Source organism: Apiospora hydei (assembly GCF_038363865.1).
Source record: "Apiospora hydei strain CBS 114990 chromosome Unknown utg000009l_segment0_segment0, whole genome shotgun sequence".
Lineage (NCBI taxonomy): Eukaryota > Fungi > Ascomycota > Sordariomycetes > Amphisphaeriales > Apiosporaceae > Apiospora > Apiospora hydei.
The window spans coordinates 3,630,048-3,654,165 of NW_027117368.1; the positions used below are offsets into that span (position 1 = coordinate 3,630,048).

Genomic DNA, 24,118 nt, shown 5'->3' on the forward strand with positions numbered 1-24,118 from the left:
AGCAAGCTTGACAAAGCCCCTTTTACGAGCTACGAGTCCTAGAATATCCCGACAGCAATGATACCCAGCGGAACACTCGATTCGCTTCCCTGAATCCTCATCATTTCCACACGGCAAGGTATGGCCATAACGAAACAATCCCATTGTCATGACGAGTGGTTCTTGCAGAATGAATGTTGCAATTGGGAACAAATAATCCTGCATATGCATGCATGCTGATCTTCGTCGGAAAGCTGAGCTGAGCTGACGCCGAGCATTCCTTATTTCAAGGCTCCATAGCCACTGGCGTTGCGTCAAAGCCCTCGGGCACCTAATGCCAATTTCCACAAATGTCGCCAGCGTCTAAATACGACACAAGTAAGGAACCGCGCTGCCGCCACCCGGAAGTATGACGAGTCCCTAAGGCAGCCAGGTTGGACAAACCCCGTATCGTATGCAGAGATTCGCCAATAGCAACCTGAGACTACTAGCGAGCTTTTGACAAGAATCCTGGTAGCGGATTCCAAGAAGTCTTCTTCAGGCCGGTCATCCGATCGAACGGCTAGAGTGCCGCAGCGGCGGGTCTTGACATCACGAGAATTGCCAAATCAGCAGTGGACGTTGTGAGGGCTAACAAGCTGATATTGACCGCCAAGACACCGGTGCACAGGGCTAATGCTGCTTCACCGGACGTCGTCTTCGCTGACGAAAAAAAAGGCACGACCAGATCTCACAGCCCATAGTGGAGCTCGAGCTAACGCAACCGCCCTTCTAAATTCTAAATTAAGGAGATTGCTAAATCTTGGGGAGCCTTCAGCCCCAGGCCCCTGATCGTCCCGACCCGACTACTGCACCAAGTATGTTTTCGGGACGAGATCGACAGTCCCAGCAGCATCTGCGGTTGTCGATCAGGCAGGCATAGACGAGTCTCGACCGACCGTTTACTGAGATCTCAGCGCGTACGTGGAGAACACGGGATCTCGACCTTGGCGAAAAGTAGACAGCATCCTGAAGTGCGCTCCATGTCCGCGTGCGAAGACAACTCGAAGACCAGACGAGTGACGGACTACATCAAGCAGACTATACGCCTTTGGGCCCCTTGGAGCGAGGCTAGTAACATGGGAAATCATGCTAGACCATGTTCGGTCAGGACTTGATAACCCTCGGGCTCTCGTGCCCAGGGGGTCACGCCGAGTCGGGTGCAACAATGGTGGTGGCTCACTTTCGCGCGGCAGCCCCACGGCGACACCAGCAATCCAAGCAGATGCTAGGAAGTAGAGGCAGGACCTTACTATGGGCCGTCAGTCAGTCAACAATCGAACTGCCGACTGAGGGCTGTATAAGTCCAGCTGCTCCCCCGTGAGTTGGACAAGGTCAGAGGAGGTCTGTTTCCTTTTCCCTCCCATGCGTCATCTTTCTTAGCCAAAGTCATTCTTTTTCTTGTCACTCGTTCCTATTTACAATGCATCTTTCCCATGCTGCCGCTCTTTTCGGCCTTTTGGCCACACACGTAGACGCCGCTTACCCGATTACTCCCAACACAGGCGGCGTGAATGAGTTTACAGGCGAACGACCGGATCGGTTGGAGATCAATGGCTTCGCCAGCTCGGGCGGACCCGCTTGGGATCTTTTCGTTCAATGTCTAAGTGACCTTCAGAACAGGCCCCAAACCAGTATCGACTCGTGGTATCAGATCGCAGGTATGTTATAAACTCTGGTGGCACTGCTGCAATATGGTTAACATGACGAAGGCATTCACGGCAGGCCGTATGCTGCGTGGGACAATGTCAAGAAGGCCGCTGGGGCTCAGGCTGGGGGCTACTGCCCACACTCCAGTGTTCTCTTCCCTACATGGCACCGACCGTATCTTCAGCTTCTCGAAGTAAGTGTCTCGCTGCTGTCCTATTACTCGTGAAGCTTCGACTAACATTGGGACAGCAAAACATCTGGCAGTGTGCTCAGACCAAGGCGAAGTCCTACCCAGCCGAGACGCGCAACCAGTACATCGCGGCCGCTGTGACGCTTCGATTCCCTTACTGGGATTGGGTGGCTAAAGCAGCACTCCCGCCAATCGTGACTCAAACCACGGTGACCATCAACAGCCCGACTGGCAGGACCACCGTGAACAACCCTCTTTTCCAGTATTCATTCCAAAGTAGCTCGACGACCGGGCCCAAAACTAGCGACTTCCCTGGCAACAGCGCTCCTCAGGCGTACAAGAAAACCCTCCGAACGCCCAAGAATGGTGCGTCGAACCACCAGGCTGTCAACGCTGCGTTGAAGCGCAATGCTGCTTACCTGCACGACACCACCTATCTCATCCTCACCCAGACCGACAACTATGCTGAGTTCTCCAACAACGGTTTCCCGGGCACCATTCAGGGCTATGGCTCAATCGAGAACCCTCATGGTACGATCCACAACGCCGTCGGTGGCAGTGGTGGCCACATGAGCTATCTCGATTACGCCGGATTCGACCCCATTTTCTTCCTGCATCATACCAATGTCGACAGACTCGTGGCCATCTGGCAAGCGATCCACCCCAACTCCTGGGTGATCAACCAGCTCGATACCTTCGGAACATTCTCCATCCCCGCAGGCCTCCAGACGGATAAGACCAAGCTCTACCCTTTCGCCAAGGACGCGGCGGGCACCTTCTACACTAGCGACGACGTCCGCGACACGCGGAGCCTTGGCTACACGTACCCCGAGATCCGACCCTGGGGCAAGACGGCGCAGCAGAACTCCAACGACGTCCGCGCCGCCATCCAGAAGCTGTACGACCCCACCAACAACCTGGCCCGCCGCCACAACCAGAAGTGCTCGAAGCGCGGCGGCGCCGGCAGCGTCAACCCCTCGGACCAGGTCGGCTCGCTCAACCCGCCGCCGGCCGCCATCGTGGACGGCAAGTACAAGCAGTGGTCGATCAACCTCGAGGTGAACAAGTTTGCGCTCAACAGCTCCTTCGTGCTCTGCTTCTTCATGGGCGCGCCCGCGAGCGGGCCCGAAGAGTGGCTCTCGGACGTCAACCTCATCGGCTCGTACCCGTGCATGCGGCCCATGGGCGACGACCTGCCCAGCGACCTCAAGATCTACGGCACCGTGCCCCTGACGCGCGCCATGCTCAACAGCATGGACAACGGCGCGCTCAAGAACCTCGAGGTCGACGAGGCCACCCCCCTACCTGCGCGAGCACCTGCAGTGGCGCATCATGGACGTCTCAGGCGCCGAGATCCCCGTCGCGTCCGTCGAGAGCCTCAAGGTCTTCGTCGCCGAGCAGGAGGTCACGCCGCCGAGCCGCAAGTCCAACAACGGCGCCTTCCCCATCTTCGGCAAGGCCACGGCCCACCTCAACGTCACCGCGGGCAAGGTCGGCAGTGCGCGCTCGGGCGACGACTTCCTGCACAAGGTCGGCGCCGCCCAGGCGGCGTCCGGCTCAGATGACAAGCACGAGAGCCACAAGGGCCAGAAGGACCATGAGGACCACCAGAACCACGTCAGCCAAGGCAACGACCACCAGAACCAGGTTAGCCAAAGCAATGACCACCAGAACCAAGTCGCCCAAGGGAAAGGAACTTACCGTCGCGCGGTGGTGTCGCAGTGAGTGGACGATGTTATCTCGCGGACACATGTTTGAACATCATTATCTGAATTTCCCCCACATGATTGAGCGATCACATCCAACTAAATTCCCTTACCATCTATGTATATGTACATTAGTCATAATCTTTAATATGTTCTTAAATCACAGTTGAATCTTCAATTTCTACGTGTACATGCATTTGATTGAGTCGCCGCTTCAGGACTTGACAAGGATAACATGGGCGGACACGCGAGATAAATGAAGTGATTCATCGGTATATCTAACCGCATCTTGACATGTCATCCCGCCTCAACTACTGCTACTATGGGTCCGGCTCATAGATGGTATGTGTGAAAAGCTCAACGCAGTCCTGTTCCCTCTTATCCAACTCCCGAAGGCGTATGCAATCCACGCCGCCGCCGCTCCCACTGCTGCTCACGCGGCTCACTTGCCAGAACATATCGTCCACCCCAATGTACCGGAGGCGAGGCGCCGACGCAGCCAGCTCTTCGGCTATGACTATCGCGAACCCGGGCGGCGACGCAGAGTACCGGCGCTCGGTCTTCACGACGAGCTGCGTGAGTCCTGAAAGATGGGCCAGTGCCTCTATCAGCGGGACCATCACCCCAGCCAGCTTCGCGGTCTCCGGGTAGCCCGGCAGGTGCAAGGTGAGGCCCTCGAGGCTCTCCGCGCACGAGCCGACGAGGCCTCCCAGCACGGTCTCTACCGAAATATGGTCGCCGTCGCCACTGTCCGCCGCATCGCCGCGACAGAGATCGAGATCGACCATCCTCAGCGGCAGGGGGAGACGCGGGTACGAACCGACCTTGTCGCCGTCGTCGGCGCCGGCTTTCTGTCGGTGGGGGATGAGGAGCCGGGCCAGCTCGAGGCCGCCGACCTCCTGGCGCCGGAATGAGACGGCGAGCTGGCGCGCGAATGCGCGGTCGTCGATGGCGCACAGGGCCTCCCATACGTCGGGCATGAGGGCGCAGGCGGTGAAGCGGCGCAGGCGGGAGCAGGCGATGGGGTTGAGGAAGGTACCGAATACGATCCCGCTCTTGCTGGAGTCGCCGTCGTCATCGTCGTTAGCGTACACCTCCACGTACACGGCATCCCGAGCGACGTCCACGTTCTGGATATGCACTTGCTCGAGACCGGATAGGTCCACCAGCTGTCGGAGGCGTCGCGCTTCCGTCGGGAACACCCCCGTACCGCAGTCCAGTATCCGGAGCGGCAGCGGCGCGCCGCCTTCCTCTTCGACGTACTCGCGCGCAAGTTCCTCGAAGAAGCGCCTATAGTCGTCGTGGCGCTCGCGGTTTGCCGCGCGGGCGACGGCGTCGACGGCGAGGGAGAGGCTCAAGGCGCGGAGGCCGGGCGACCGGGCCAGCGTCGTCGCCAGCCGGCGGCGCCAGCGCGGGAGGTCGTCGTGGATGTTGTGGACGGTGAGCTCGGTGAGGTTCGAGAATCCGACCGAAAGATCCTGGACTCGGTACAGCTTGCGGTTCTCCACGGATGCCACTTTGGTGTTTTCGTCTTCGTCTTCCTCGGGTCCGACGGCTAGGCCTAGTAGGTTCCAGGTCGCGTCCTCTGGATACTCGATGCGGAGCTCCCGTATATGGTTGGGCGCTGCCTGAAGCGCGTGGATTGTCTGGGTAGCCAGCGGTATTTCGATCCAGCTTGCAAACGATGCCGTCAGACCCGAATCTAAGAGTACGGGAGAGGCAAAACTTACTTGAACGCCTCCAGGCGTGCAATGATACAGGGGAGGATTCTCCTGAAAACCTCGTTGGCTTTGCTGCCCGTGAGTGGACCAATAAAGGATATCTCTTTGGTGTATCGCAGACAGCCCGTAGCCTCGGCAAGGCTGCTTAACTCCCGGTCGTCGTTAATTTCGACGTGGCGGTAAAGAAACGGCGAGAACTCGACGTTGAACTGCCTGTTGACGAGGCACAGACTGTGAAGCAATTGTAGGCTCCGGATCTGTGAAAGCTATGTGTTGAGTCGCGCGGTCGAAAGAAGGTAGAATAGTAGGAAAGCCCAAAGCTGATGTTTGCAAAATTTCATACCTGGTTGCCCATGCAGCTCAGTACGACAGAGTTGCCCGCCAGGGCAACAGAGGCTGCCACCATGGCGAGAGCTTTTGGAGAGTTCCAAGACTGGTTGGTGGTTGCACGCCCACGTGTAAGCCAGACTGACTGGTCTAAGAAGGGAAGGAGGGTAAGCAAGCCAAGCAAACACCCATCCAGGGCTCAGCAGAAATGAGCTGTGGTACGAATTGGTCCGTCCATGTCACAGAGAAAAAGATGTGCCGAAGTCAAGCTCATGTAGGAGGGAGGTGCCACCCACATGGTGGCTGGCCCGGATGCTTCCGCCCATTCTTGGGAAAGGGAGGTCTCCGGAACTGCCGATAACGCCATCGAGGCAACAGTAGGACGGGTGATATACTCACAGCACAGGAGAATCTAGGCGCATGCGAGGAACTGGAGAAGCGTATTGCACTGGACCTGCCACGAAAGACATCAGCACTCCAATGAGACGATGGTTTGGTCACACCTCTTGCGCCATAGTCGCCCACCGCTCATCATCATGAAACACTCAGACACACGTGCTAGCCAAAACACCATATTATTATATGTAAAGAACTTTGAAGGCAACTTACAAAACACAGCGGAGATGGTCGAATCGAACGATGACGTGGTCGCTTACGATGATCTCTATACTCACCGACAATGGTCTGGATAGCGCGGCAAGAGGGTCAGATATCAAGTCTCCCGGGGGTCCCGGCTGTCCGACAGCAACTGAAACGGTGACCTAGAACTTTTAAACTACAAAAATGAAACTATTGTGTAGGCTCATGGGCTTTCCCCTCCTTTCTTTTGATGATATCTAGGCCCTACATCGAAGTTGAAAGGGAGGGAGGGAGGAAGGTAGGGAGTGTCGTGCCATCAGCCCTGTTTTGGCATCCGTAGTTACATTTCGAGGAGGTTTGTTCAGACTAGGATACTAAAACCCGGCTTCGGAGCAAAGGTGTACATGGGGACCCGTTTCCTGTCAGCTCATGGCTCATTATCCACCGGAGGTTTTGTCCGCTTCCGAAACAGACCACGCAGCCGATGATCGCCGGCGCCTAGAACCAATATCGGGGATAAGTAGGTCCTGCTGGTACTAGACATACGCGTGGCCTCCGCGAACATGCGGATTCTTGACAAGTTTTTACTGATCGAAAATAAACTCCCCGCGGTGTGTGAGTAGTATGGAATGAGGTCATATTGTTGCCAATGTTGCCTTCTTTGGGAGTCGATGATCCGGGCCCCGGCCAAGAATCACGATGCCCCCTCCTTTCTTCATTACACCACCGGCCGAAGGGTGATGTGAGACATGCTTGCTGACTGAAGAAAAGACCAGGGAGTATCAATAGGGCGCCAGACTGGTAAGCCTCGTGCATCTTCGCGTAGGCATTGTGGAGAGGGGCCTTGATCCAGGGCGGCCTTGTCCTTGCATCGAAGCGAGCTGCATGGAGGAGAAGCGAGCGCGTAAAGTGGTTGCAACCGTTATATCAGTCGTCGCTTGAACTATGGTGTTGGCTGACTAACAAGGCAGACTGGCTTGGCTGCGATGCTTGACGTGCAGAAGATGGTGTGTGGTGGTCTAGGCGCGAAGTGACGGGATTAATAGGCGGGGGTGTGATCCGGGTAAACGAAGTCAGAGATGAAACGGGCGAGATGGATGCGACGACGCAATGAACGAAAGGGACCAATTGGGCTATATAACGTCTACTATTACCTCTCTATAGATATTGGGGGCACACGATGTGCTTGCCATAAGAGTCGATGTCGGCCGTGGATTTGCTTTTTGCTGCAATCAGAATCCTGTGAGCCTAAAGCAATTTTCAATGTGCTCCCACGCGGCTTTTTGGCTTTGACGCCGATAGAACCCCTGGATCCCGGAGGCACCCATACAAAAAGCAAAGCTTTCTATCAACCAATTCGCCTGTTTCCTATTCCCGGCGAATCAGGCTTCGGCGATGTTGACGAGTTCTCTGTCCCCATGCTACCAAACGCTCCTCTTGGAAATCCGGCTCTGGAGTAATGCCCGTTTGGGGTTGTATAAAACGTTGTATAGAGATCACGGCTGGTTCCTTCCAGCTCGTACGATCATGTGAATCCAATATATCACATTCGAGTTTGTATGCACGTCATGACAGGCCGCAGTATCCAGGGCAGAGAGTGGGACTTGAAGAGGCGCCAAGCCACGATCGGGGGTCAAAGGGCTGCGAACCTGCGCAGCCACGCGAAGTGCCAAAAGGCGAAGTGAGGGACACAAGCTCTGTCGAGCCAATATTTATCAGCCAAGCCAGGGGAATGTCTTGTGAAGACAGGTCGTCTCGGTTAGCTTAAACTGTCGTTGTGTGTGGCTTGGCATGATCAACGCGGCAAAGAAACTCGCTTCGAGGTTTAAGTCTGCAGAAGCGTACATTGACAGGGGGCAGGGCGACGGACGACAGGGGTTAAGGGGCAGGGGGCAGGGGTAGATGCGACCCCCACTTGATCACAGCCGGCTCAAGCTGCAGAATAAAGTGGTCTTGCTCCGTTTCATCCCATGTCCTCCTCTTGGTCCTTTGACCCCATGAAGATGTTCCCACACACCATCGGCGAGTCTCATTAGTCCTGCAAATCCTTCGACCAGGGGAGTCCTGCAGCGTCTTGAGCATGCCAGCCGATACGCACGACGCCCGCATACGTGATCTCCGATCGGTTATTGAACCCCCGAAGGACGTGGGGATGCCTTTGTCTGCATATGCTGCCTTGTCGAAGTAATGTCCGTGGATTCGGCTCCGACTGACCTCTACCGTTCCATTCATGCAGATTTAGTATTCGTGGAATCGAACGGTTATGACGATATCTCTCATTGCATACTAAGTATTTGTCCTGTGCAGAGCGGTTTGAGAGCACCAAAACATGCGAAAAGATATAGTGCAAGCTCCACGTTGAACTCTCCTGGCGATACTGCAGTCGGGATACTTGTTTGACGCACTTGCATACACCTGGCCATGTCTCCGAAGCATTACCCCGTACGCTCTAGTCACCAGTTTTGCCAGAGTCGTGACCGCAAAGTCAACGCAAGTGCAACATCATGATGGGGATATTGTGTGATGCAAGCCGACCCGGTTTCTATGCCTTAGAGATGAAACCGCAAGCCCCTGAGTGAAGTGGTCAAAGAGGCGGCCTCTGCAAAATGTGCAAAAGAAAAAGCAATTCCCTCCCCCGATTGACTCGAGTGGCGTTTCTTTCCTCCAGCCGACGCGAGGAAGCAATATGACAAGTGATGAATCATCTACATTTGGCTGCCGGACGAGGCCAGAATCCATGTTTCCATTGGCAAGAGTCGCAGGAAGCCCCATTCTGCTGTCAACGGCCGTCACATGGCAGATCACTTGACGGTGGTCTACACACTGAGGGGACGATGCATTGGCTTCAACGTCTTTCCAGCGGGTGGCGCTGCTGCACAGACGTATGCGCGATCGCGGACCGGATCGTGCATTGGGATTTGCGAAGCACTCCAGTTCAAGAACAAGCAAGCTATGCTATCCACTTCCGCAGAAACGAGAGGAGCCGAAACTTGTTGCATCTGTCTGTCTGCATATATGGGATGCAGATTCCCCTTTACGGAGTCGCGCCTCTCCACCCGAGCTGATAGTCTCTGCTATAATAATATTCTTTACCTGGTGCATCGAAACCACCCCTCAGGCATACAGAGCTGGCCGGGTATTAATGTCTATTCAACGGTGATAGGATCTGGACGGCGTCCAAGCACCCTAGCCCCGACATGAAGTTCCCGCCCCCGAAGTCATCGCCAGCTGGCCGGTGCCCGACTACCAGCATCCGCGAGGCCATGGTCCAGCCGGGGAGATCGTGGTCTATGTTCTCACCGCCATCGTGACCGTCATGATCGCTATCCGTATGTATACCCGCATACACATTACAAGAGGATTCGGGATGGACGACAGTTTTATCCTGGCAGCATACGTATGAGACCCTTTCTTCCTCACTCTAACTGTCGTCTTTACGAGACCGGGCACTGACATGTGATGATCGCACCAGCTTTTCGCCACAGGCTTCACAGGCATCTCTATTATGGCCGAGCAGATTGTCGGATGGGGGACGCATATCTACGATGTAGACCCAACCAAGTTCAAGCTCGGCCTGAAGATTGTGTAAGTTTTCCCCGTCTCTAATCCTCGAACTGTTGTACTAGGATGAAAATATCGTTCTGACAGCGTTCGTGAAACCAACAGTATGATCGCCGTCAACCTTTTCAATTTCGCATCATGCTTCACCAAGCTGTCCATACTCTCGACTCTATGGAGACTGCTGGGTGCCAGTCGGCCGCAGTTGAAGGTATTTGTGGCGGTTTGCGGAGTTTTGATCTCGCTCAACTCGGTTATCTTCTGTCTCGTGACCATATTTCAATGCAGGTATGGGAAGCCCCTTTTCAGCCCCGAAGACACCCCCTCTCCCCAACTGCCCACTGTAACGACTCGTCGCCTACACATCAATTGAGGAATGGTTCATACTGATTGCCTATGATTTATGCAGACCCATTTCGAATTACTGGAATGTCATGGCCGAACCGCGTAACTGTTTCGACGAAGCCGCTCACCTCCTGGCCGCCGGGATTATCAACACCTTCACCGACTTCGTCGTCGTCCTCCTACCCATCATCACTGTCCTGAAGCTGCAATTGACTACCCGTAACCGACTCGTCGTCGTGGGCCTCTTCAGCCTGGGCTTTCTTGCTTGTGGTGTGGGCGCCTTTCGAACATATATCACCTGGCACATGACTGTCGACTACGACTTGACGTATCACGCCGGCTCCGTGTTTTGGAGTAGTGCGGTTGAGTTGAACACTGGGATTGTGAGTTTTACTTGGCTACCCTGCCTGCCACTATATGATTAGCGGCTTACTAACGAGGCATTGGTATTGAATCAGATATGTGCCTCCGTACCTGCCACAAAGCCATTCTTCACGAGACACCTACCCCAAGCTTTAGGCATCAGTGCCCCGCCGAAAACGCAGTATCTTACAAGCTTTGGGCCCTGCAGCAACCCGAGGATGTCGGGTCTCACCGCCGTCAAGCAACCAGACACGCGGGCCGCTACAGCAGCCAATGCCAACGCCAGTGCCAACGCCATTGCTCTAGCCAATACCAATAACAACACCAACAAAGATAAAAACAAAAACGATACCCACGACAGCAACAGCAACAATGTTAGCCATGGTGAACCAGTCCACCATCGCGCCGAACAGTCCATTTCCACTCTCTGGCTGGACCTCGAACGCGCTCCCAGCCTCGACGATGGATACCCGCTAAGTCGGAAGTCATCCGAGACTTTACCCACTACCGCATCGGGATTCAACGATTCCCGAACGTGGACCTGGTCCCGGATCTCGTCACCTCGGGCTCTCCGGGTCGAGGACCAGCAGCAGAAGGACAAGGAGACGGGGCCGCGGCTCACATGGCTCGGCGATGTGTCGAGGCCGAGTAGCAGCAGCCGAGATAGCGAGGATCCCTACACCAGCGATATGGAATCCGGGGATTTCCGAGGGGTCAAGACCTTCGGCGAACGGGCAAAAAGTCTCAAAAGCCTCGTCTCTTCTGACAAGGTCAGCATGGTGTAAGTAAGCCGGTACTTTAGCAGTGGAGACGGGATTCGGGTTTGCTTTGGGTTGGCGTTATCGCTTATGAGCAGGGACAGATGATACCAGTTGATGATACCATGGGTGGGATTTCTTTTTTTTGTCTACTCTCGTTCAAACATTGATACCATAGGTGGGAAAATTCGTTTCTTGTGTCTACTCGTTCAACCAAACTTATATATAGTACCATCTGCCAAAAGGCACGGATGGGTTTAGCTTCAGGCAAGACTGCCTGAGCTGCGTTGTCAAGAATAACACTCGTTTTGACGCAGAGTTCGACTTCCCTCCATGTGAATATTAGTTGTGGCATCAAACCTTTGGCGCCTCTTCATGGGCAGCCGAGGCGGCGATGGGCTCCATCTCCAGCTGCTTGTCGACATTGCTCTCTACTTTGTTCTGGACTGCCTTGCCCTCGAACATGAAAGAGAGCTCTTCCAGCGTCCTCCCGTATGTTTCGGGGAAAACCATGTCTGAGACAAGTTGCCTGATCAGTACCATCTTCAGGAGTCGAATTACAAAGCAGTCGTTTCACACTGCGGGGTCTGCAGTACTACATGCATGCAGGACATGGGAGTTCAACTTACAGACGGTCACAATCTCCACCAGGATCCAGACACAGTAGACGATGTAGTATTTCCACCCGATCCGGTCAAGTGCGATAGGGTTCACGTACGTGTTGAAGAACACGGCGAAGCGAACCATGAGCTGCTCCACCGCGATGCCCTTGGCACGTTGCTGGTAGGGGAAGATCTCCACGAGGTAAGTGTAGGCCAGCGCGTTCCATCCCACGTTATAGAATCTAAAGATCGACATGAGGCACTTCACAAAGTGATCTAGACGGAGGTTATTACTTACGGTGAATATACGAAGATAAAAACCAACACTGCGATACCTGCCGATGCCGTGTTCTCCATGGCATACCGAGCCGATGCGATAGTCCAGACCGTGTACACGACAGCTGTTCCGATTGTGCATATCAGGAACATACGGCGTCGTTTAAAGCGCGGAGCAACAAGGGCAATTGGCACCTGTGTCCGTCAGGTTCAGTAAAATTATGTCCCCTAACCACTGCCAACTCTAATTAAAGGAATCCTTACCGCGTTGATGAACCCCCAACAAGTGTTGCTGAGAATGACCTTCTGCACCGTCCGGTTGTCCGTGATCCCCACCAGGTTCAGGATCTTCTTCATGTAGAACGACAGGAGCCCATTCCCGCTCCACTGCGTGAAGAAGCCCATAACCGAGGCCAGGAAGAAGCGGCGGCGCATGGGCGCGTCGCGAAGGACATCGGCCCAGACAAAGCTCTTGGCCATGGCCTGCTCCTGCGCAATGGTGCTCTGGATCTGCGCAAACTCGAGCCGGACGAACTCCTCGCCGTGGGAGGCCCTCGCCGTGGTACTTCTGCAGCACGGCGAGGGCCTCGTCAGCGCGGTCGCGCGACATGAGCCAGCGCGGGCTCTCGGGACAGAACGGCATGAAGCAGATCTGGCACAGGCTCGGCACCAGCTGCAGCAGGCTGGGCAGGCGCCAGGCCCAAGTCGACGTCATCTGAAACGTGCCGTAGGTGACGCCCGCCGCGACGATGGCGCCGACGAACCAGGACGCGTTGAAGAGCGACGTCAGGACCGCGCGCTCGCGGGCGTAGGTCAGCTCGGCGATCAGCGCCGACGCGTTGACGATGGCGAAGGGGATCCCGAAGCCCAGCACGAACCGCGACGCGATGAACATGTCGGCGTTGCGCGCGCCCGCCTGCAGGCCCGCGCCCATGCACATGACGAGCGACGCGGCCAGGATGGTCCGGCGGCGGCCGAGGTGCTGCGAGATGGTGGGCACGAAGGGGATCGCCAGGAGCGCGCCGAGGGAGTAGATGGCTGATAGGAGGCCCAGGCGGCTCTCTGTGGGATTGTCAAAGTCTGTGCGGTGCTCCATGGGTGAGAGGTCTGGTTCCGTCCGATCACGGAAAGGATATAGGGGGGATACCTACAGTCTACCCACGATTGCACGGCTTGAAGGGAGTTCATCATGGACGAGTCGAACCCCGATGTCCATTCTACCCCTAACCCACAGGGCACGAGAATGAGATACAGCAGCCTCAGGTTCGGCTTTTGGTACCATTTCATGGTGTCTGTTTGGGCTATCCTGGACAACCGAGGATCGCCAAACTCCTCCTTGGTGCCGATGATAGCCATATTGTCGGCAGCTGATGCAACAGCTATGTATCAGAATCCAGGTAGCCTTTGCCAGGGAATGACACGAGCAGTGCTTGGGCTCTAAATGTCTCGCTGCAAGTCATCGAAGCATGATGCTTTTATATCTCCCCCTGATGGCGTTCTACCGGTTCCGTTACCAGATCATAATGTCCGCCTTTCATCGCCAAGGTATTTCCCCGCCCAAAGACCGGGGTTTATTGGTTGACGAGAGCGTCGGTTAGGCAAGACAGGCTTGGAAGTCTTAGCTCCATGGGGAAACCCTGAGCCATTACGGCGTATTCGGTGGAGAGGTCACCGGGTACCCCAGATCATGACTGCATGAGATATCCGCAGCAATCAGCCGTGCTGATGCACCCCGCTTGACAGGCCATTCTCTGTTAGTCCTGTGTAACATTGGTGGATTATAGTGACGGAACATTCGCAAGACTCCGGTGCATTCTCATCAGCCCCTACTCATCTTTGTCTTTGGACCGAAGGTCAGCCAGATTGGACAATCAGATCATATTTCTCTGAAGCTAGTCTCGGGATAGACTAATGTTTTGTGTGGGAAGACATGAATACACAAAAGATACTTGCATATTCGGACATACGAAGGAGTTGAGTGTTAGCCAGCATCCACTTAGGGTGCGAGGCATTAGCTATTTCGCACAATGACCTTGTTTTGTCGACAATGGCTTTCAGCTGTGGCTTTGTAGTCCTTGTCTTTCTGTATATACCCTTTGTTCCATTGCCATGGTCATAGAGGAGAAACAAAACGCCTGTTTTTGCCCAGAGTCACACGTAACATAAGTATATAATAACAAGTGTACGCTCCTAGCTGGGATTTGGAAAGCCACCATCTGCAATTGCTACGCTGATTGCAATATCACCGATACACTCTTTCAGGAACACAAAGGATAACTTGCTGACTTTCGCAAAACGACCATGGCTGACCCTACTGAACGAGGCACCTTCGGGATAGAGTTTGAGTTCTTCCCAACTGCCATTGCGCAATGGACAGCAGCTGATATCCAGGCCTATGCAAATACCTATACCTATCTTGGATCCAAAATAAACGGGTCAGAGACGGCCGAGGCATTGGGACAGCTGTACCCTGGTGCATTGGTCGTCCCAAGGGAGTTTCTGGGTAATAAGGGCGTCTACATCATCAATAACATTATCAAGCTCTTACGGGAGCGTGGTGTGCACACGAATGACATAGACAATTTGTGTCAGCCTATCCTACCCCAAGAATCGACGATTATCTCCCAGGCTTCCCCCTTCAACGCGAACTCCACCCGCGATATCTACCACCACTGGTCAGTTACAGAGGATGGCAGTGTGGAGAGTTCTAGCACTTACAATCCCGCCCAGCAACAGCAACGTGACTCCTATCTCGAGGCCGAGATGAAAAGCTGCAACGGGATCGAGCTCATCTCTCCGGCGTTGACCGACACGCCCCAAAGCTTCCAGGAAGTGATGAAGGTCTTCACCATCGTGAAAGGCCTGAATTTCATGCACATCAACGACACCTGCGGGCTGCATGTCCATGTGGCCTTTGGTAAGCACGCGATAACCATGGTTCCGCTGCGCAAGATCGCCTGCCTCTTATTTGCCCTCGACCCCTTCCTGGCGGCCCTGCGCCCCGACAGCCGGAGCGGGAACAACGAGCACTGCCAGTCGATCCGGAAGTTCTCCAACGCCGCCCGCGGCCACAAACTTGCGGACGCGATCAAGGGGCTTAAAAACCCCGGGAGGAGCATCATCGACCCCGAGGAGCCAGACTACTTCGACCCCCAGCCCAAGCCCAACGTGGTGGACTGGGTCCCCATCCCGGACGCGGTGGAGGCGATCAAGTCGTGCAAGAAGCCCGAGGAGGTGGCCTGGCTCCTGACGACGCAGGGCCGGGCCAACTACGACTTCAAGAAGTTCCTCGACGGCACGCTCAACCCGACCATCGAGTTCCGCGAGCACGAGGCCACCCTCGACGCCCCCGAGGTCGTGGCCTGGAGCCGCTTCTGCGTCCGGGTCGTCCGCTACGCGGCGCTCAACATGACCGACGACGAGTTCAACGAGATCGTCATGATATGCCACGACGTCGAGGAGAACCCGAACCCGGATAGATTCGCTCTATGGGAGCTTTTTGTGATCATGAAGCTCGAAGATGAGGCCTTTGATTTGAAGGTCCCTCGTCCAAAGCCAACCAACAAGGCTTAAAGCTTTCCTTCAGCCTTGCGGTAAGTAACGTAGTTACCCATCAATCCGAGTAAACGAGTAAGTGGCATCGGATCTTTGTTCTACGTCGAATATTGGGTAAGTAAGAGAGATATGTAATGGAAATGTATCTAAATTGACAGCTATAAACAATAGAGTCTAGAATCGTGAAAAATGTTGAAGCATATTTGGAAACTGGCAGGGAAATAAGCCTTGAAGAAACCCAATAGTGAAATATGAGAAAAGGGAAAATGGCCCAAATTTCCTTCGATCAACTACTTACTGTAACTCCCGCGTCAATCTGCCATTCCTGATCTTATGCCTTTTCTTCACATGCCGCCTCAGATTATCCGCCCTGCATACCATGTAACATCCCGGTACTTCGTAACGCTTCATCTCGGAATGTATATTGTGTTGCTTGGCATAGTCTTCGTGCGTTGACCAGAGATGTCGGTTCCGGTCGCGGTGGGTGGCGAAGCCTTCGCTTCTCCGAGGACAGTCCAATACTGGGCATACCAATGTATGCTTTTTTCGGTGAATGCTTAGTCGACGTTGGTCGGAGAAGCTCTCTGAGCACTGCGTGCACTTCCATGGGGCCGGCACATCCGTGGCTTCTGCCAGACTGGTTTGTTCGTCTGGCACGGGCACATCTGCAGATCTTATTAGCTCTTCGCTTCTTGTGGTATTGATGCCAGATGCGATCCCAAGAGACAAGAAGGACTGACAGTAGGCGGAGTTTCGATCATACCTAGACTCACTTGGGGTGAAATGGGTATATTGGTATAAACCGGCACCGCATCTGCATTATGCCAGTGACTTGGTACCCACTGGGCCGAGTGATTGTTAGTGTTCACTACGTCCGAAAAGCTTAGTTCTCCAAAGGTAGACGAAACCGGAGTTGCTCCTAATTCGAATGGGTTGGCAGATACCGAAGGCGAAACATTGATCTTGGGACAAAGTGGGAGACATGGTCTTGCACCAACATTGAAACAGGGATTCGTTTGTTTCATGCTTCTTTCGTATAGGCTTCCTGTTAAAGGGGTGTCTGTGAAAGGGGTGTGTGCAAAATTCGTACCCGCGAAAGGGGTGACCGAAAAAGCGTTACGCGAAAAGGTGTGGCCCGGAATGGAGTCGCCCGTTAAGAAGTTACTAGTGAAAGAGGACTGAGTCTGCTCCACAAATGATGGATGATATGGACTGAAGGTATCTCTATTGCTGAAATCGATAAAGCTACCGTTATTGGAAGTTGGAGTACCAGTATAGCGGCAAATTTGCAAGCCGCCCGTTGATAAGGCTTGGGGGTTGAGTCCACGGGATAGAGATCTCTGAAACTGCAAGGTTCCGAGTGGTCCTTGCAACTGTAAATATGATGAAGGTTCGGTAAAAATGTCTGAAGCTTGGGGAATAGGTAATGTTTCCATATTACTTTGCATAAAGTCTCCCCAGAAAGTATCGAATGGTTGAGTTGGGCCTGTCATGTTGCGCCTGTAGGTCGTGGGTTCCATTTTGGATAGATTGATGCGATCTCGTATGTATTGCGATGAAGCGAAGTATGGCGAGATTGACTTTGGAATGTTGATATCGAATTCGGTCATCACAAGGGTTAGTGATGAAGTTGAAGCAGTTTCCGTCTTACTCCAGGACATGTGAGTTCTCCTCCAAGTGATGCATTCCATGCCGTCCGACCGTGCGGCCGCACGCCGGGGCATTGAAAGCTCAACCCTCGGAGCCATGATGGAAGTGAATGATGCAAAACGCCAATGAGAAATGAAAGAGTAGGGAAGAAGGATTGAAACCCGATATTTTCCATGCACTAGAGAAGGGAGGGGGTTCTGCGGCTCCATCATATTGTCGTCCGTGTTTTTTCTAGCTTTCTTCGAATTTTCTCCTTTTTTTGGTGAGATTCAATGAACCCCTTTTCTGTTTGTTATTGTCTCCTGACATTGCAGTCACCAATATGACGAGTGTTACTGCAAAGTTAGACATGAAGAGGATTGCGCGTCAACCCAGTTCCGTCTATTCAACCATTAGCTTTGAGATAATACTGTGAAAAATACGGGAAGCATACGCAGATCATATGGACAGAGCAAGAAACGGCGTGATAGACACCCCGTTGAGTCCTGGACTGCATCATCTTGGTGGTGGTGGTGACCCCGACAACCTCTTGGACTTCGGACCTTGGCCGCAGTGGGCACATGGGACCATGGTTACATTAGTCATAGGCCCATGACCGCACTTGCAACAATACCAGGTCGCGGGGCACGATAACGCTGCCATTTTGGTAGTTGGCGTCGTTAAGTAGAATAGGATGCAGGAAGGGGGCGTAAGATTAAAGAATTCGTGAAGTAAATTGATAGAACAGGAATGTGTGAAGATAGGATGTTCGAGTGTTTGTCTTTCGTCAATTGGAATAAGATGATGAGAGGGTCTGGAATGGCTCTGAAATAGGAGGCATTGCAGCTTCATAAGAACTGCGGAGGACATTTGCTTCATCCTTCGAGAACCTAAGAACAAAGTGGAAACGTCGTACTAAATTGTGCTGTAATGAGGCCATCGGGGTAGGTGGGTGGGTTGGACAGAAGTTTGATTGGCGGTCCATGAGGCCACACCAGCATAACGCCTCGCAATGGGCGTCGAAAAGAAAACCGCCTCACTATGCCATGCTGTCATGCATCGGAAACAGCAAGGCTCTCTCTACCTAGGTAGAGAAAGGGAGGCTTAGGTTGCTGCTTCGCATATTGGCGTTTCCAGTGACCTGTAGGTACATTGAGGCCAACAAGGCTCTGATTGTAAGTACATAGATAAGAAAGTCGCAGCATTATTGGAAACACTGATTTCCAAAACGGTGGGTCAGTGACCGGTGGCCTCTTCTGGGCTCTTCTGGCCTCTATCTTCCGATTGGGTCTTTGCTCGCTGTCCTCATCATGTTTGGCCAAGCAATACACCTCAAAGCCCAATGCTCAATCAACCAGGACAGGGCTCTTAAATTGCATCTAATTGCCTGGACCGAAGCGCATAGAGCCGTATCTAGACCAAGAATGCACAATTCTCATCTTGGGACATGAACAGTATAATAGAGTCCGTTTACAGTTCAAACGATGACAACGTGAAAAGTGGCGTTGGAGACGAAGCTATCAATTGAGGGTCGAGCTGCCTGTTTGCGATCGTCTTCTAACGAAAGACACAAAATGGATACAAGTCGGTACACTAAATCTTGCAACAAGACCCCTGTAATTCAAGTACCCCGAGGTACTTGATACCTGCTCAAGTCCCGAATCGTTGGACGCCGGAGATAGGCGGCTTCAAGATGACAGGCAGTGTCTCCACCCGCAACTGCAACTACAACTGTCACAACCTCTTCACCGATTTCTTCTCTTCTATCGCACATGAACTGCTGCCAAATGATGCGCTTTTTTATGAAGGCGCAGCATAATGCCACAAATATCCTCAGCCGTAGGGCGTTCTAGCGATCGACATTTTGCGGCGCTGCTCACGGACGCTCTAAGACCAATTGGGTGTGGCCTCGTGAAGCTGACATGCAGCTGGGAATACGGAGGAATACGGAGGCGGGGAAGCGAGCCAATGGAACCCACAGTTGGGGGCCATGGTGGTGGGTGAGACACGGCCATACACACAATCATCTCGTAATCAAAGGACTTTCGCGCGGCGCAGCCCTACAAGGCACCTTGGTCTGTCATCTTAAAGCGATGCTCGTCTTTAATGGTAAAATCTTGCACCGCCAACCACCAAACGCTTGTCTCCAGGGTCAACCAACTACGTCGACAAATCCAATGTTCTGGTTATTGAGCTAATTGCTATGGCGGACAAGGACGCAGTAGGGCCCAACGTGCGAGGGCTCGCCAGGGCGCCAGCGCGAGATGATGGGGTCGCAACATATGAAGACACGGATGTTCAATGGGAAGCCTCAATTCGCAGCAGCCTCTCGCACTGGGACCCCGAGCCGGGGTTTGCCCATGTTGACGGCGAGGTCGGTGGGTCAGGCTATAACGAAACGAAGACCGACATTATTGCCATTCCGTGTCCGGGTGCATCACCCGTGGATACATGGATGCGCGAGCCTCTACCAGACGGCTATTTCGGGCATCCAACCAACCGAGAGCTGGAGGCCCATCCCGCCCTCAAAGAGTTTCAGGGCCACACGATCTTGTCTCCAGCCATCAATAGGCCGCTACCCAAGGCGAAGCACCTCTGGATCCGCCAGGGCATCAGACGGGAAGTCAACACGGCTCGTGTGATGCTCTACAGGCACCGAGAACTGACAGAAGGCCTTACTCTTGACGACTTGGCCGAAGACTTGCTCGATCAGCTTCGAAAGACCAGAGACATGTCACAGAACCGACCCCTGTTCTTCATCTGTCACAGCATAGGCGGTCTCGTGGCGAAGTTGGCATTGGCCAAGGCAAGCGAGAGAGAAGACATGCGCTGGCTCATCTTCCACACACATGGCATGACATTCTTTGGTACTTCCTCCCTGCCAAATTGTGCCTTTTTACTACTCAGCTGCTAATGACTCAAGCAGCAACTCCACATCTTGGCTCGAGCTACTTATCTATGCCTAACCTGAGGGAGAGCATCCAGCATCTGCTTCACCTCTCGCAGCCCTGGCCGAGGTCCATAACTGAGGAGCTGAGACTCAACCACAAAAATTTGCTGCGTATCCACGATGTCTTCCGAGATATCGCGAGCGAAATGCGTATTTGGACCTTTTACGAGACGAAAGACTCCCAGCTGTCTGGTCTGGGGTCCTCTGACTTTGACGAGGTCCACTTCAGCGCCCCTTTAGCTTCTATCAAGTCCAGCTTGCTCGGAAGCACACACGAACAGCCATATTCCCTCGATATTACCCACGCCGATTGCGCATCATTCGGACCAGACCACCTCCAGATCATGCATGCCTACCTCTTGGATCTTGCAGAGGCTGTGAAGAAAGCGCAATCGATCAGTTTCCAGACTACACATCACCCACTCCGGTTAGGCCAGCACGTCAGACTCGAGTTGATAGGGTTCTATGAGGACCCGGACCCCGATTCTACTTCTGATGTGCGACTATACGTGTCCAAACACCATCTGGACGAATTCTTGGATAAGGGCCCTGAGCGCTGTTTGCAGGAGCGATTAAACGCTGTCGCGGCCAAACAACATTTTCGACCAAACCGATTTCCTTTAACAGCTAACGATAGCATCCGGTCTGGTGCTCTGGGAATCCGGAACATGGTCCAGGGCTTCTTCGGTGCTTTGCCAAGACCCAGGAGCTCACAGTCCCATCTAACGGATGATGAGGGGAGAACCTCCCCAGAGATAGTCGTAACCAGTCACGCATCAGAACGGCCCTCAGGCAACGGCAATACAACTCAATCGGCGACAACTGCTGTTCCAGGGCGGGCAAGGGGACTAACAGTGCCTCCACTGTCAACCCCTGGTTTCGGCCGTCCTTCTAGCCGAAGCAACAACCGAAGCCGTAGCGAACGCCCTAACAATGATGAGGCCAATAGGAGTCTATCGGACCCTGCCGGTGTCGAAATCTCGCCTCGCACGATACCATTTCCATCGGAACCACGACAGTCAGAGGAAGCGCTGATTACTACTCCCGAGGTCGAAATTCAGGATCTCGCAGCTCGGGGAAGTGACGACGAGCATAAACTGAACCATGCCTCGGCCCTCGACGACCTCACGGCAGGCTTCTCTAGACCAGATCCAAATAAAAGAAAATTCATGTGGATTCATCTGCCATTTAACAACCCTTATTGGGTCAAGGTAATGAGCCATTCATCATATCCCTGGGCGCTGATCTCCACGCTAACATGACTGATAGAGCATCTTCAACAAATTAGCCGAGACCCAACATCAAACTTACTCGAAGCTTCTCCGCAATGAGAATTGGGTCAACAGGCATGTTCGAGGCCGGCATGCCCAGGCCCACGCCTCCTATGTTAGACCAGGCTGTGATTACATCAGTTCCGAGACTCGTAAGTCCATCCATATTTCCTTGCCCAAGAATGAACTAGTGACTGACGTCGCAGACTCGCCCCGGCCCTCGTCACCAAGCATCAGCGGGCGCAATAGTCCCGGTAGCCCTACACCATCACATTTGTACTTGTACCTTCCTTATCTCCACTTCGACACTTACAAGAACGTCATCAAGCGCCGCAATGCCATCCGGCGGCGACTGGGCCTTGGTAGAGCCAGGCCGGTTCCGCAGGATATCGCCGAGAACGAGTCCCTGGAGATGCGTGTGACATGGGAATTTTTGGGGCATGACCCACCACTAAACTCTCGAAGGACGCTGGATCAGTACGGCTATCCATCTCTTCGCGACACCTATGCGCGGGACGACGACCAGATGCTATACAAACTGACCAAGGAACGCGTGGCTTTCACCAAGAACAAGAAACGCCATCTGATAGGCGACGCTCTGACTGCAACTTCTCCTGCGAGCCGGCTGGCCATGTTCTCCAATCGGATCAAGAAAGCCGACGCCATGCTCACGGACGACGAGTCACAGTCGTCTGATAATGAAGATGAGATACTGGATGGAAACCTGCTCATGGTCGATCAACTGTGGCTGTGGGCCGTCGACATGACGACGCTAACCACGTTCTTTCCCAAACGGGAGTCGCATCCATCTGAGGGTCCCATGTTTCAACAGGCGGATCTGCGAAACAGCGTCTACAATGAGCTGAATGGAGACTTGACGGGACGATGTGACAATGCACTGGATCTTGCGGCCTTTACTGCCTTGCACGCAGTAACCGTGCTGCTCGACCGAACGTCGCATCGCGACCTGGAAATCTTTCGAATCTTTGAGGAAGCTCTAGGGGTATTGGTAAGACGATATGCATTTATGAGTTGCGTATGCCATCAAACTAACTTGACTGTAGACCGAAAGGATGACATTCTCCTTGAAGCGATTCCGCATGCAGTCGTTCCGAGACAGACTGACCGACGAGTCCGACTCCTCGGAGCTCGAAGACAACCGAGCCGAGTCGATCAAAAAGCGCCACAAGCGAGAGCTCGAGCAGTCGGAGCGGGAAAACCGCGAAAACACGTCAGCGCTGCTGGAGCTGCGCGACATGGACGACGAGCTCAACACGATGGAGAACCTGTTCCTCGAGCAAAAGACGACGCTCGCGCACATGAAGGAGATCTACGACCGGCCCGAGCTCCAGCCGCACACGGCCCACGGGGCGCGCGTACCTGGACGAGGCCCTGCAGCGGCTGGACGAGTACGCGCAGCAGGTGGGCGGGATGCGGCACCGGATCGAGGCGACGCGGGCCGACTACGAGAAGCTGCTCGAGATGGTGCAGCGGCAGGCGCAGGTGGACGAGGTGCGCTGGAGCCGGCTGCAGACGGAGCTGGCGAGCACGCAGAACCTGTCGGTCATGATCTTCACGACGTTTACGGTGATATTTTTGCCGCTCTCCTTCTTCACCAGCCTGTTCGGCATGAACACGCAGGAGTGGGGCGGCGCGGACGACAACTTCGTCTCTCTGCGCACCATCGGGGCCATCTCGCTGCCCGCGTCGGCGTTGCTCGTGGGATTGAGTCTGGTTGCCGCATTCAGCAGCCGGGTCCAAGCCGCGTTCAAGTACCTGTTCCGACACGCGCGCGCGGGCGTTGTGGACGCCAAGCACCAGCTCGGCCGGATGCTGCCGCGGGTGTCGAAGGAGGTCAAGCTGCGGCGCGACAAGGCCAAGGAGGACCGCGCGAAGGATCGGAGGAGGAAGAAGGAGGTCGAGTACGATTTCTGGGAGACGGTGCGGCGGGAGAGAAGGAGCGAATACCAGATTCCGGATTTGAATAGAAGAGGGGCTAATATCCGACGGTTGCAGGGAAGGGGGACTATGGTGCGAGAGAGAAAATGACGGAAATCGCGTGTAAGTTGAATATTCACTTTGAATAGATAGTCATGTTAGTAAATTCGGCCCCCGGGCTGACGACCACCAACTAGATGACATGCATGTTCTACTATCGCCGTGCGGCTTATGTTTTCTACGCGAACTATGCTGGTCTCACTTGGCATCGAGTCATAGTTCGAAGGGGACAAATGGAATGGCTGGTGTGGCATGCATGGTTCGATATGAATCCATTAAGTTCAACATGAGTTTAACATAAAACTCAGGAAGACTCTGTCGCGGGTTTTACACTACAAGCTTGACTGCAGATAAGACCGGGCTGAACCTAAGTCCTGATTTGTATGCCTGGACTGGACACAGAGTACTCCAGCCTGATTCCATTTGACGTCCTCATGTTGAGTTTTGGACTACGTGAGTATGTCCTGAGTCTAGGTTAGAGTTGACCAAAGTGGCCAGGGGCTACACATAAACATTGGGTAGATACGCAAACCAGCCCCTGAAAAAGGGTTTGCGAAAGTCAATTTCCGGGCTACAATGTCCAAAGTCAATCGCGCGTCAATTACAGTTCACTAGGTGTAAG

The 24,118-nt window shown here is 53.9% G+C and overlaps 7 protein-coding genes across 7 annotated transcripts; 5 read left to right on the plus strand and 2 right to left on the minus strand.

Moving 5' to 3' along the window:
- Window positions 1–1,441: 1,441 nt before the first annotated feature.
- PG997_012907 (uncharacterized protein) lies at window positions 1,442–3,583 on the plus strand (the record flags this gene model as incomplete). The annotated part of the gene is made up of 4 exons (XM_066817221.1): window positions 1,442–1,679; window positions 1,731–1,861; window positions 1,918–3,141; window positions 3,173–3,583. 4 exons carry the CDS (start codon window positions 1,442–1,444, stop codon window positions 3,581–3,583), a joined length of 2,004 nt encoding a protein of 667 aa, XP_066662913.1.
- A 301-nt stretch (window positions 3,584–3,884) lies between these two features.
- On the minus strand, window positions 3,885–5,691 carry PG997_012908 (uncharacterized protein; the record flags this gene model as incomplete). The annotated part of the gene is made up of 3 exons (XM_066817222.1): window positions 3,885–5,238; window positions 5,295–5,542; window positions 5,629–5,691. The coding sequence occupies 3 exons, from the start codon at window positions 5,689–5,691 to the stop codon at window positions 3,885–3,887; spliced, it is 1,665 nt and encodes a 554-aa protein (XP_066662914.1).
- A 3,816-nt stretch (window positions 5,692–9,507) lies between these two features.
- On the plus strand, window positions 9,508–11,242 carry PG997_012909 (uncharacterized protein; the record flags this gene model as incomplete). The annotated part of the gene is made up of 4 exons (XM_066817223.1): window positions 9,508–9,520; window positions 9,677–9,776; window positions 10,159–10,477; window positions 10,553–11,242. The coding sequence occupies 4 exons, from the start codon at window positions 9,508–9,510 to the stop codon at window positions 11,240–11,242; spliced, it is 1,122 nt and encodes a 373-aa protein (XP_066662915.1).
- A 327-nt stretch (window positions 11,243–11,569) lies between these two features.
- PG997_012910 (major myo-inositol transporter iolT) lies at window positions 11,570–13,449 on the minus strand (the record flags this gene model as incomplete). The annotated part of the gene is made up of 6 exons (XM_066817224.1): window positions 11,570–11,730; window positions 11,845–12,059; window positions 12,116–12,288; window positions 12,358–12,582; window positions 12,629–13,200; window positions 13,245–13,449. 6 exons carry the CDS (start codon window positions 13,447–13,449, stop codon window positions 11,570–11,572), a joined length of 1,551 nt encoding a protein of 516 aa, XP_066662916.1.
- Window positions 13,450–14,394: 945 nt separating this feature from the next.
- Window positions 14,395–15,666, plus strand: PG997_012911 (uncharacterized protein; the record flags this gene model as incomplete). Its single annotated transcript, XM_066817225.1, has 1 exon — window positions 14,395–15,666. The coding sequence occupies one exon, from the start codon at window positions 14,395–14,397 to the stop codon at window positions 15,664–15,666; it is 1,272 nt and encodes a 423-aa protein (XP_066662917.1).
- A 3,814-nt stretch (window positions 15,667–19,480) lies between these two features.
- On the plus strand, window positions 19,481–20,191 carry PG997_012912 (uncharacterized protein; the record flags this gene model as incomplete). The annotated part of the gene is made up of 1 exon (XM_066817226.1): window positions 19,481–20,191. One exon carries the CDS (start codon window positions 19,481–19,483, stop codon window positions 20,189–20,191), a length of 711 nt encoding a protein of 236 aa, XP_066662918.1.
- Window positions 20,192–20,235: 44 nt separating this feature from the next.
- Window positions 20,236–23,547, plus strand: PG997_012913 (uncharacterized protein; the record flags this gene model as incomplete). Its single annotated transcript, XM_066817227.1, has 4 exons — window positions 20,236–21,438; window positions 21,497–22,507; window positions 22,563–22,786; window positions 22,851–23,547. 4 exons carry the CDS (start codon window positions 20,236–20,238, stop codon window positions 23,545–23,547), a joined length of 3,135 nt encoding a protein of 1,044 aa, XP_066662919.1.
- Between the last annotated feature and the right edge of the window lie 571 nt (window positions 23,548–24,118).